Source organism: Microplitis demolitor, chromosome 2, assembly GCF_026212275.2.
Source record: "Microplitis demolitor isolate Queensland-Clemson2020A chromosome 2, iyMicDemo2.1a, whole genome shotgun sequence".
In the NCBI taxonomy this organism is placed as follows: domain Eukaryota; kingdom Metazoa; phylum Arthropoda; class Insecta; order Hymenoptera; family Braconidae; genus Microplitis; species Microplitis demolitor.
Genome location: NC_068546.1, coordinates 2,617,372 through 2,631,432, shown reverse-complemented (window position 1 = coordinate 2,631,432; position 14,061 = coordinate 2,617,372). Strand labels below are relative to the sequence as shown.

Sequence of the window (14,061 nt, the reverse complement as noted above, 5' to 3'; positions counted from 1 at the left end):
AAAAAAGAGATAAAAAACGAGAATGAATAATTAAAGGAAAAATATTCTTTTTGTGATTCATCAGCCGCGAAATCAGATTTATCTGTCGTAACTCTCACGCGGATTTAAATTGCCCAATGTCGATCAACCCTTTATTAAGATTTTTTATTAAAGAAAAAAAAATATGAGATTAAAGCTGAGAAAATTTTCTAACAAGTTGAGAAAATCTCTTAGTGACAATTGAACCCTTTGCTCATTTATTTTTTTACGTTTTCTCTTTCATTTTTTTTTTTTTTTTTGACCATTTTATACTAAGAAAGAAAAGAAACTAAAGATTCTTATACAAAAGTTCTCACGAGGTTTTGTCGATTTTAATTACAGTTTTAACATATTTTAATAAAATTCTTTACTTCTTTTACCGGCATTTCTTTTAATTCCGTCTGCTTTTACTGAGTAGACAGTCGCTTCTACCCGTAAACTTTTTTTAACCCTTTTGTGAGTGGAATGAGTGGGCGCAAACACCTGTGCCCTAGTCTGAATTTTTTTATTTTACTTTTGTTAACGTCCATTTCCGGTTTTAAATATATAATTAATTAATTACTGGAGCGTTAGATAGTCTATTTAACGATTTTAACAGTAACATTTGAGCCGTACTATTTTTTAACGATGAGATCAAGGCCTAATTGGATCATCAAGAAAAATTTTCCGTGACCTTGAAAATATCAAACAAAGAAAACTTTTTTTGTAATTAATATTTTTTAATGAAATTTTACAGGCATGTTGGCTAGGGTATCCACCAACTTTTAGTGTAAAAATATTATATAATTTATGTCAATTAATAATTTTAAAAAAATCATTTCTGAAATGAGTTCATAAATTTTAATTTTTTTTTTGACATCATTTTTTGAATATCGAAAAATTTATATGTAAAAGTAAAAAAAAATTTAGTTCAAAGCTTAAAAGATCTAGTTATGAAATACTTGGAGTATAATTTTGAAAAAAGAAAACAATTGAAAGAATTTTTCGTTAAATCAAATTTTAAATCCTTGATGATTCAATCGGTACCCGTTGGTTCTTTAGAAAGTTCAGCATACCAACTAACCCTAACAGTTCTTCTCGCAGATCTTCATGCACAAGAGCGCAATGCAGAGTGCAATGCACGCTCGAGATCTGGGTCCAGGTGGACTTGGCAGACCAGGTGGAGTTCCCGGCGGTCTTGCTGGTCTGGGAGTCGGCGTTGGCGTTGGACCAGGCGGTATGATTACCGGCAACGAAGTTAAGCCACACCAGTGTCAGCAATGTCTTAAATCATTCTCAAGTAATCATCAACTAGTACAACATATTAGAGTTCATACCGGTGAGAAACCTTACAAATGCAGTTACTGTGATCGAAGGTTCAAACAACTTAGTCATGTACAGCAACATACACGGTTACATACCGGTAAGTTAAGTTTATCTCTATTCTATATTTATTCATTATTAATATTATTTTATTTATCATTTATTTTATTTTAGTTCCGATTAATTGACTTATCTATTAAGCATACTATTAAATGACTTAAGTTTTATTTAAAATAACTACGACTTTATTAAATGCCCGCGATCTCGATACTTAGTAATTAGTATTAGTGAGGGCAAATATGTGTCCCATTGGTTTATTATTTAGTCCCAGTTAAAAGAAGACTCGAGTACTGAGGAGTATGCAGGCTCTGTAAGACCCAAAGAGTAATTACATAAAAATTATAAATTATATTGTTAAAGAGTCAATAAATTACTGCAGCAAACACACAGTCGGCGGACTTAAATATATTTAAGTTGGTAATGTCTAGTCAGATTTTATTATTTCAACGACTCCCGATCTATTCAAAAAATTTTATTTTCTCTAAAATAAATAAATTATTAAAACCACAGACTTTAATTAATAAAATACTGTTTATTTATTATTAATTTAAGTTTTTTATAATAATATTAAAATATATTTAAATGGGTAGACTTTAAACATAACTATTTAAATAGCAGCACCCGACCTACACCACAATTATTTTATAAGCTTACATAAATATCATAACTTTTTAAATGTTATTACAAATATATAATATTTAGATTTTTAAAAATAAAATAATAACTTTAAGTATTTATTATTTTAACAAATGGGATCTTAATCTTTTGACAATTATTTATATTTTATTTTATAAATATTTATCGGCTAGAAAATTTTCAGACAAAATTAACTGTCGGCTCCTCAAGCTGAACTTCAATTACGAACATCAATAAAAACATAAAAAAAATTTTGTCTAAAAATGTTCAATTAGACGAGTATAGGGTAGTGACCACCGAAGTAAAAAGACTCGCCAAAAATTTTTAGTGAAATTTTTTTTTATACAGGTCAATATGGTCACCCGAAAACTCTCAATAAAAAAGTCATTTTTTTTTTTTTTCATTTTAAAATTTTTTTCCAACTTATTTATTTTTAATTAATATATAGACAGTCAACTTACCCCACCCTCTATACAAGTCCGTATTTTAAAATAAAATAAATAAATTTTTTTTAATAATTATGTCCCACTTTTTTCATCCCTCCTATTTCTACATATATATCGTTACCAGAATAAAGAATTTAATTAAAAAACTAGTGACTCGGAAAAGATTAGGGTCAATCTTATTTCAAAGTAAAGAAATCAGACATTTTAAAAATTTAATCTCATCTTTTTTTTTCTTGCTAATAAACAGTTCTTACAAATAAAATATTTATCTCACAAAATTTCGCAAAAAAAATCAGCCCCTTTTTTTATATATACAAACTTATGAATTAATTATGAACATGATTGATAGATTCTTGTCTATCATTATTTCAAAATTATATATAACTGGTATAGACAATGATACAGTAAAACAGGTGATTAGAACAGACAACTATAGATACGATCGATAAAAGGTTTGTAACGCATGTCGCGTCGTTTGACCTTGTCTTATGTCAAATTCATATGTATATATATATATATCTATATATATATACATATATATACCTATATATATATACATATATTTGTCCTTTTGATAAAGACAATGAAAATTCACTAATTAATATAAAATTCCATTATTATTATTACTATTAGGATTCTTTTAATTAATTAATCAAATGATTTAATGAACATTAAATTATATATATATGGAAATAATGTAATAATGATGAAATTGAATATTTGACGGAAATTGAATTAACATGACAGTATTTACGGCGTCGACTATTCGATAATTTCAATGCATTTAATATAAAAATTTTATTTTCCCAAGCAGACTAAATTGTATTTATGTTTGATCGAGTATTGACAGTGAGTGTCGTTTAATGTGTCGCGTGTGTCAAAAAGGGTTTTAATATTTTATTAGATTTGTTCGTGCTCACTGTCGGCGTCGCGTTTAATTTTTTTATCAAAATTTTAGATTTGGCTAAATTTCATTTCATCATTTTTTTATAAATCCTTATAATTCTTCAAGTTTTGAAGTTACAAAAAAAAAGTTAAAATAAAACTTGTAGGAAATTTTATGAGCTACAAAAAAGGTCCTTTGATACAAAGTCATAAATTTGAAGATTAAAAAGTTATATATGTTTTTAAATTTTAAGTATTGAATTATTTTTTCCAGAAATTGTAACGTAATGATTAAACTGTCTATAACTCTGAAACTTTCAAGTTTATCAAATTGTATATAAATACCTTTTTTGTAGACCATAAAATTTCCTACAAAAAAGTATCAGGACTTTTTTACGTACACTCAAAACTTTAGTCATAAATTATTTTATTAGAAGATAGAAAAAATAAACTTTTAAAATTCTTTTAAAATTTGAATATTTCCCGCCCCTAGAAAGCATTAAATCCTTGTTAGGCATAGAAAAAATGTCTCTAGAGGAGCCTTGTAAAGTCATCCACTCTGTAGCAGACAGGATCGATAAGCTATTTGATGATTTAAAAACCAAAAGTATTAAACTAGATGTAATTACTGATACATAATTAATTGATGGGAAATTAGAGAGGCCGGGGTTGAATACCCACTATCGTAATCCTGGTGGAATTGACCGTGAGTAAAAAAGTGAATCGAATGAAGAGACAATGAGAGAGAGGAAGAGTGTGAATACATTACGGATAGCGCTATCGATACCCGGTCAATAATGGTCAGTAGACAAATAATTTAGGGTTAACCCCTTCTAGATTTTAAACTCAACAATTTCGCGCATGTGCCCACTAGGGGCGCTGGCACCCCAGATTAACCAATCGCTTCCCTCGAGCCCCCTCTCTGTCGCCATCAACGTTAAATATCACCAGTGGAGGGAAAAAAACGCGGGAATTTTTTAATTATTGAAAATACCCAGCGGTCAATAATAGTCTGGATGCGCATACGCACTTAAATGCGCGCACCGTTCAACCCTGTCTTTATTGCACACGGACTATTTATTTGGGGGGAGGTGACAGGGTGGAAAGTGGGAGGAAGATATGTCCATTGTACACGCTGGGGAAATTACGAAGCGGGTCGGCGTTGGAAGGGGATATATTTATGCTCCAGGCTATAGATTATATATTCTGTATAACCAAAATTCGATTTTCAAACTAAAATCTAATCGTGTGGTGGTAACTCGGTCCTTTAATCTAGTTTTCACCAATATTCATCATATTTAATTATTTGTTAAATTAAATCATTTTTTTTATTGAAAAATGAAATTTTTATATTTTCAAAAATTTCTTATCGAACTTTTTTTTTTTTAAGCAAAATTTTTTTTTTAATGAGACTTTTTTAAAAATATTTTTGAAGGGGTAAAATAGACTAAAAAAAATTTCTTGGAATAAAAAAAAATTTTTTAAGAGGGGGGAAATGAATTTTGTAAATTTTTAAAAATTAATTTTTTTTAGAGGGAAAGTTGAGTAAAAAAAAAAAAATAAATAAGTAATGAAAATAAAATATTTATAAGAAAATATGTATAAATATTGAAGTAGAAAGACAGGAATACGTAATGACGTGATAAAAAGTTTAAAAATAAATGACAGCCATCATCACAACTACTACAGCAATTATTGAGCATAAAAAGAAGTGAACCGTACCCTCTCAATCTTCAAGCAACCCTTTTCCATCCTTTCCCTTACTCCTTTTTCCTTTTTTTTTATTATATACTATCTAGTATCAGAGTGTTCTATACTGTCGAGTACTTTAAAAAGTCGTCACGTACTGCCGGCGAAATTGACCGGACAATTTTAAAGCCTTGGCCATTAATGCTGAGAAAAATAGCCGTTTCGTTGGTACATGAATTAAAATTAACTTGTTTTATAAAATACTCAATTATACTTAGACTTTTACGATTTATGATTTTTATTACGTATATATTTTTTTAAAATCCTGTTAAGGCAAATATTCAAACCCTACAATTTTTCATAATTATTTTAGTACAAAAAAAAATTAACTTGAATCAATAATTTTTTTTCGAAATTTAATTCTTGTTTTAAGTCATTTTGTTTTTTTTTTTTTTTTTTTTTTTTAAAGAAAATTCGAGTATTTTAATTTTAGTTCAAAAAAAAAGATTTTTGCTTTAACTTAAAAATAACAATTAATAATAAATGGTGTCAAATTTTTGAAATTACGGCAAAAATATTGGTCGTATAAAAAAATTTTTTGAGTAAAAGTTGTAGGAAATTTAATTTTATAAAAAAAATTTCTCTTATAATTTTGTCTTAGGACTAATAAGAAAGCCGTATTTTCAAAATTAAGATTTTGATAATTAACAGAAATTTGAATCACTCATTACGAATCTTAATTTTGGAATTATGGTGAAAATATTGGTTGTATTGAAAAATTTTTCAAATAAAAGTTGTTTATAATTTAATTTTATAAAAAAAATGTCTCCTATAATTTTGTCTTAGGACTAATAAAAAAGCCGTAATTTCGAAATTAAGATTATCATAATTAACAAAAATTTGAATCACTCATTATGAATCTTAATTTTGGAGTTATGGTGAAAATATTGGTCGTATGAAAAAATTTTTCAAATAAAAGTTGTAGAAAATTTGATTTTCTAAAATAAATGTCTCTTATAATTTTTGCTTAGGACTAATAGAAAAGCCGTACTTTCAAAATTAAGATTTTGATAATTATCAAAATTTGAATCATTCATTATGAATCTAAATTTTGAAATTACAGTGAAAATATTGGGAGTATAAAAAAATCTAAAGAGACATTTTTTTTAGAAAATCGAATTTTCTACAACTTTTGTTTCAAAGCTTTTCTGATAAGACCAATATTTTTGCCGTAATATCATACATTTGAATCTTTCATTTCGAAATCAAGACAAAAATCTTGTTCCTAATCATCACATGGAAGCTTAAATCACATGAAATTAAAACTTTAATCAGTAAAAATGGTTATAAAATATTCGGTCGATAAAATCTGTTTTTGGACTCATTTAATCCTTAAATGGCAATTTTTCGGATAAGTATCAATTTGTACTCAATGGCTCAACTAATTGTTAAAGCCTCATTTTCTCAATGTGAATATCATTAGAGTAATCCGGGGCAAGATGGCCTACTTAAACGCGTAATTATTTTTTGTAGCTTTTGAGTGCCGGATGAAAATTATTTTCATTTATTTTAAACAAATTTAACATTCTACAATAATTTGAATTAAAAAAATTTTTCTTCTGAGACTTGACCATCCTTAAAATAAAAAAAAAATTCTTTATTTTATTTTTTATGGTTTTAAACATTTTACATACTTTAGTTTTACTTAAAACATACAAATCTCCAATAACATTAATTTTTTTTTTTTTCCAAAAATGATTTTTAATTTTGGAGCCTGACGTTTTTCCAAAAAAAATGAATTTTTTTTTTTTTTTGAAAAATTATTTTTTTTTTTTTAGTTTCTAGGTGTGTCATTTTACCCCGGATACTTATTTTTGCTTTAAAATTTCTAAGTCACGAATTCAATTTTGATAAAAATTTTTTTTTACTGAGAAAAAATTTTTTTTAGTTTGCTGACAATTTAATAAATTTTATCAAAAGAAAAAAAAAGAAAAAAATTGGATAATATTAAATGACGAAAAAAGAAATTTAAATGATAAAAAAAAAAAAAAGAAAATTATAAAATGTTCTTTTTCATCCTGTTCCACTTTAAAATCACTAATTTTACCCGTTTACAAATTCATGGGACAGAATATCTACTCAGACGTCTCAAGAAAAATCAAAGCTAAATGCCAACTACTGGGCATTGCTTACTCTTTACTCGAGTTTTTATATTTTTAATCCTTTTTTCATCACAAATGGCCTGGAATTAAATATTTAACAAAGTGAAAAACCCGCCTAGACAGACTGTCACACTTTTAAATGCATAAAGGGTTGTAAAAAATTCAAAAATGACTAAATAAAGAATCACAATCTCAATAATTTCTCATTTTCGGTTGAAAGAAAGCAACTGAAATTTAAAAATATAAAAACAATTTTCATTTTTTCAATATTTCAAATGAATATTATCATTTACTATTCATATCACAACTTAAAAATAAATTAATTTTAGCAAATGCTTTTAATATTTTAATATTTAATCACTTAATTAATAAATTATTATTTCTATTTCATTGGGACTATAAAATATATTAATTAATTAATAATTGTAAATAATTGATATAAAACAATTAGTCCAAAAATTAATGAATGGTATAAAACGTCAAATTTTTTCAAATTTCTTATTTGAGCAAATAAATAAAATTTTTGTCTACTAAATTTTTGTTAATTAATTTTTAAATTTAAATTCTGATCAAACTATTGAAGATATGTTAAAAATGAACATAAACAATTTTGTTCAAAATTAAATTTTCTACAAAAAAGGTCTCTTTCAATTTTCACCTAAATTCAATATTTTCATAGTTAGAAATTTTTAATCCTCCTAAAATCTTTTCAAAAATTCTTTATACTGTCTTTCAGCTTAAAATTTAAAATTCCCGCTAAAATATCAGTAATTTAACACAAATGGTCTCAGTAAATTTTGTAGAAAATTAAATTATCTATAAAAAAGGTCTCTTTTGATTTTTACCTAAATTCAATATTTTCATAGTTAGAAATTTGTAATCCCCATAAAGTCTTTTCAAAAGATCTGTATACCGTTTCTCAGCTTAAAATTTAAAATTCCCGCTAAAATATCAATAATTTAACAAAAATGGTTTCAATAAATCTTGTAGAGAATTAAATTATCTATAAAAAAAGTCTCTGTCAATTTTTCTTTGAATCCAATACTTGAGCCATAAAATGAAATCAAAAATAAAACTTTAAAAATCACAAAAATAATTTACTTGAAAAAATCTAAAAAATTTATATAAATTTAAGTACTGAATAATAGAATATATAAATTTTATATCCAGTTTATATTTTAAAAGGAAAAGCTTTTAAGTCACGTGTTTTTATTTTATTTTCACCGGCAGCTTTTCCGTTAAAATTTAATTATAAAAAAAAAATAAAAATAAATAAATAATAATAATAATAATAAAATAGCGAGCATGCCCAAAGAATATTAGACAAGCTTCCTCTCTACTAGCCACATTTTATATCCACAACCCTTTTTATTATACATACACACCACAATACTAAGTATACTTAATATATATGTGCGTCTAATTGAATTTATAAATCGCTTCCGGGTTTAGTGGGTCACCAAAAACCAGTAGACAACAGAATAAGAGACAAAAACATTTTTAAAAGAAAAGAACTAAAGAATAAGAAATAATGAATTGTCAAAATATTTAATTCATCTCCCAGGAAGTTAAGTAGTATAAGAAGGGAAAGTTATAATTACAGAAATGACTTTTTTTATATTTATTTTATTGTTTTTTTTTTTTCTTTTTTTTTTAATGACAGTTATAAGAAAACAATTGATGAGGGAGTACCCTGTCATTAGTCACTAATTTTTCATTTTTTTTATTTTTTTTTTATTTTGTTGAAGGTTAGAAGGGTTTAGAATAAATGGGTCGGGGTTGCGTTGGGTCAAAAAAAAATGTGTTTATAAATGCAAGGAAAAAATTTTGTTGAAAGAATAATGAGTGAAAAGAAGCGTAGGCGTGATTACTTGTAGTATTGACTTCTATTCAAAATAACCCTTGGGCATAAAAAAAAGAAGGGGGGGGGGTAAATTGGGATTTGGATATTAGGGAGAGTTTTTTTGGAGTATCAATTTTTTTAAAAATTGTAATAAATTTTTTTCAGTGAGTTTTTGATTTGGAAATTTTTTTGTTTTAGTTTTTAAAAGGGGTTGAATTCGAATCAAATTTTATTAAAACGATTGTAAAAAAATAATTTTGAAAAATTGCTTGTAACTTTTAGAATTTTGATTTTATATAAAAAAGTTCAGTAGATATTTTGTAGGAAATTTTGTGGGCTACAAAAAAGGTCCAGTAACTCAAAGGTGCCAGATTTGAATTTTCAAAGCTACAGGGGTTTTTAAATAATATATAAAGTAAAATTTTAATCGCATAATTTTTTCATCAACCGGTTCATGAACTTTTCGAATAAACTCCCAAAGTTTTGAGATTACAAAAAAAAGTTTGAAATAAAATTTGTAGGAAATTTAGTGACCTATAAAAAAGGTCTAATAACTAAAAGCCGTAAGTTTAAAATTCTAAAAGTTATACGCAGTTTAAAATATAAAACAGCTTAATAATTTTTTTTCATCCATCGCGTTAAACTTTTTTGATTAACTTTCAAAGTTTCAGATTTTTATGAAAAACTCCAAGTGAAATTTTTCAAAAATTTCCCGCTAAAAAAAAAGTGCAGTCAAATTTAAAATTTGAGTAGCGGGAATTTTAAAAAGAAGTAAATTTTTCAGTAAAATAAATTGTGATATTTTTTTTCTATTTTATATATATATATATATATATATATATATATATATATATATATATATATATATATATATATAATGGAGAAAAATATATCGCAATTTATTTAACTGAGCAAATAAATTCTTTATACTGCGATAATTGCCATGAATATGTCAATTTATATTTTTTATTTTTTATTATATCTATTTATTTTTAAATCTTCAACGAGTGTTATCTTATCTATCGGCTGATATAATAGCACATAATGCATCGTACAACGGATTGCTTTTTACTCTGCAACGAGAATAAAATTTAAATAAAATTTTCAGAGTAAAAAAAAATATAATTTAATTTACAAAAAAGTAGTAATTAAAATTAAGTGAAATTAAAATATAACACTTGATACAATTAAGAATAATGAATTTAAAAAAAAAACTCGATGTTGAAAACACAGCTTATAAACTTTTAAGACCTCGTATGATATTAATCTTTGACAAGCTCTGTCATTATTTATCCGACACCTGTAATTTATTCTCAGATATAACGCCAGTAAATATATTATGCTTTAAGTACTAATACTTATAATAATAATTAATAATATATCCCGGGTGACAAAGAATAACATTGAGTGTTACTTAATTAATAATCATCAATAAGACCATTTTATAGGACGTCATTAGATTGCAATTGTCAACAAAAAAAAATATATAAGTATTAAATTGATAATGAGTCAAGGCTACGGATCTTAGATAATGAAAAAAGACTTTTAGTATATTGTCAGGAAAATATGTTTTATATTTATTTATAGTGATGACTTATATTTATTTGCTAGAATTTATTGATTTGTAATAAACTTTTTTTATTATTTTCACGCGTAGGAAAAGGGGGTGGGACATCTAGAATAATTTTCAGTTTTTTTTAAAAAATGCGAATTTGGTTCTTTTATTTCGGAAAATTATGTCATGATTTGATAAAAATATTAAGAAAAAAAAATTGAGATTATGGAGGCTTTCAGTAATGACTGTACTTAATGATTTTTTTGGTTGTATTTTAAGAAATGTTTTGTTGTTTTTTTAATTTTTATTTTTAAAAAAATATTTTATTTGGGTTGAGAAGAAATTTTTTTTTATTTTAGATCATTTTTATGGTGACCCGTATTACCCTTACTTGGTTTTACTAAATTTACTTTCAAACCTCATTACACAATGTATGTATATAAATATATGAAACATTGCAGTTGGATCGGGCTGTAAAAAATTCTACTGTGTTGTTTAAATTAAGTTTTTTAAAAATGTACCTACCTACTAAAAGGATCCACCACAAGAAGTATAATGAAATTTAAAAAAACTCAATGAAAAAATTTTCTTTAGGTGAAGCATTAAATTTACATTTTTAACTCGGTTATAAATAAAATTCAATATTTGTGATAAATAATTTGAAAAAATTTAAATGATATTTATAAAAGTGTTTAAGGATTTAAATAATTCATCAGAACTCAGTAAAATAGAAATTTGTTGATTAAACGTTTTATAAACTTTACTTTTAATAAATTATTAAATTAAATAATTAATTGTTTTTAAACTTCGATCGACTCTAATTTAACGAAATTTGTCAATAAAAATAAATTTAGGTTTTCATTAAAAGTAATCGAGGGTCTTTGATGATTTAATAATAATATTGTTCTGAGTATTTAAATAAAATTTTTCAACGGGCTACAGCAATCTCTTTAAAAACAAAATAAGTTACGATTAAAATGGTTTTTTTTTATTTTTAAAATTTAAAATATTATTGGAAATAAATAAATGAAAATAAAAAAAATTGACGCTATTAGGATGGGTATTGCCGATTTCCGATTTTAAAATCCGCTATCAAGCCTTAAATTAACTGAATTATATTTAAATTAGTCGGTGCTAAAATTTATTTGGATAATCTAATTAAATATGAGAATTAACAATGACATTAAAAATAAACAAATGGCCGCAAGAAAAATAAATAAATAAAAATTGACGTCGTTAAAATTCAAACTGCCGTTGCCGTGATTTTAAATCAGTTAAGACTGAATTTAGTCTAACTCTGGAAACAAGAGCCGGAGAAATTTCTTTAAATTCATTAACATAAAAAATATAATTGTAAATATATATTAACGGACAAGAATAAATATAAACTAGAATTTTTGTCATCAGAATTCAAGTCTGCAATTTTCTTATGAAAAAAAAATTAAAGTCTAAAATTTAGTTAAATTATGGCTAAAATAATCGCCGTTTAATTTTTATTCGATAGCAAACATTGAAAATATCATTATTAATAAATAAATACAAATAAAAAAATAAAAATAGTAATTTACGTCATCAGGATTCAAACTGCCGATTTCGCGGCTCAATATCTGTTGAGTCGAAAATTTATTGTTATTCCGGAAAAAAAAGTCCGGTGTTTAATTTATTTTATTAAAGTACCATCATTAAAAATATCATCACAAATATATAAGTAAACAAAACAAGAATAAAAATAACGTCATCAAGATTAAAACCTCCTATTTCATTATCAAAAATCAATCAAGTCTAAATTATTTGTCACCACATTAAATACTGTCTATAACCAAATTTAGCGCAAACAATATTCAACACTATTAAATAATTTTAATTTAATACACTAATAATAATAAATAAAAATTTCCCTATCCCATTCTCAAAATTCGGGTAAAAATTTTTTTTTTAACGTCGCAAATTTTGAATTTATCTCTCAAATTATCTAAGTATGCCCGTTAAAAAATAAATAAACGAAACAAATTTTTCCGGTTTTAAAATTTTTATTACAAAGATCGATAGCGCAAGATCGGGTTTGAATGTCGCGATGATTTAATACACGGGGTTACTTTATCGAGGCAGTAATCCAAGCATGTCGACGATGTATGTCTGCATGCCCAGAGTATACCATATAACCAGCAAACAGCTTGCACATCGCCGGCCCCATAAAATAAGATATAGATTTACATCTAGTACTCGTACTAGTGTACTTTCCTTGCATTTCTTCTTCTACACCATTACAATCTACTACACGCGTGACGCGTACGCCGAGTCCACATCCAGAATGACCACGATGAGTTTTAAATAAAACGAATGATAGGAAATTTAGTTTTAGAAAAAGGGTTATGTGGGTGTTAACCGCCATACGGTATACGGACGAAGAGTCCGTACCTTCTTTTTTTTTTTAATTTATTTTTTACTCATGTGTTTCTGTACATCAACTTGGAGGTGCAGTTATGTGTTACGTTACGCTCTACCTACGTACAAAGTTGCCTTTATATATGCTATGGCTATATATCATGAGAAACTAGAAATTAAGTCTTGATCTAGGCTATAGTTGACTCCTTACTATACACTAGACCATACACTGATGACGCTTTCATCTTGTTTGCAAGTAATTCTTGAATATTAAGTGGCTATTTCATTTTTTTTTTATGCCTGTTCAACTCTTCGTGATTTCGTTCTTATCGATTATGATAAATTTTACATTTTTTTTCATTAAATACCAGATACTTTGTTGGAAAACATGTACATTTAATTGATAATTAAACTAAAGTATGTTAACATTGCGGACTTTGAAAAAAAAAAAAAAAAAAAACGAAATTTAGAAAATAGATAAAATCCGGTTTTTTTAAAACCAACGGGATTTTGTTGGAAATTCAGGTTATTTGCTTCGTGAATTCCTAAATTAGGATAGATTTCACAAAATATATGATCTAGATTCACCACGACCGAAAATTTTTATTTTTTTCGGTGATTTTATGGATTTTCAGCTTTTGGGGCGAAAAGTCCTTTTGCGAGCGGGTCAATGAAAAAATTTCAAATTCAGGGATCTTTTAGTTTAGGAACCGAGGAATTTACGGCAAAAAACAGAATTTCAATCTAAGGTACAGTTTGACCAAAAGTGAAAAAAAATTTTTTTTTTTACGACCAATTTTAAATTTTTTCGGAGACTTTTTTGGAGGACCGAATTCCGATTACAAATATGGGGTATGATGCAAAAAAATATCAACTAGATCGCAAGTCCGAAACGAAATAATTTTTTGTATCTGAAAAGTCAATAGTTGAATAATTAACGAATTGATAAATTTTGATATTTCAAGCCGTTAACCTCGACGTTAACAATGAGAAAGGACAAAGAATCTAACCCCTTTAAAAAGTAACTCTCAGAAAGAAGCGACAGAAGTGAAAATAATAAAAATTCGCATCTTCGGGCAT

At 26.0% G+C, this 14,061-nt stretch overlaps 1 protein-coding gene across 9 annotated transcripts in view; it reads left to right on the top strand.

The window, feature by feature from the left end:
- LOC103573576 (neurogenic protein mastermind) overlaps window positions 1–14,061 on the top strand; it is an 80,323-nt gene that overhangs the window by 29,991 nt on the left and 36,271 nt on the right. For 8 of the 9 annotated variants that reach the window (XM_014439676.1, XM_053742922.1, XM_053742918.1 and 5 more), the window contains exon 3: window positions 1,090–1,420. In XM_014439676.1, the coding sequence (XP_014295162.1) occupies window positions 1,090–1,420 (331 nt within the window). The remainder of the gene's footprint in view (window positions 1–1,089; window positions 1,421–14,061) is intronic. The other variant, XM_053742923.1, reaches the window with a different exon arrangement.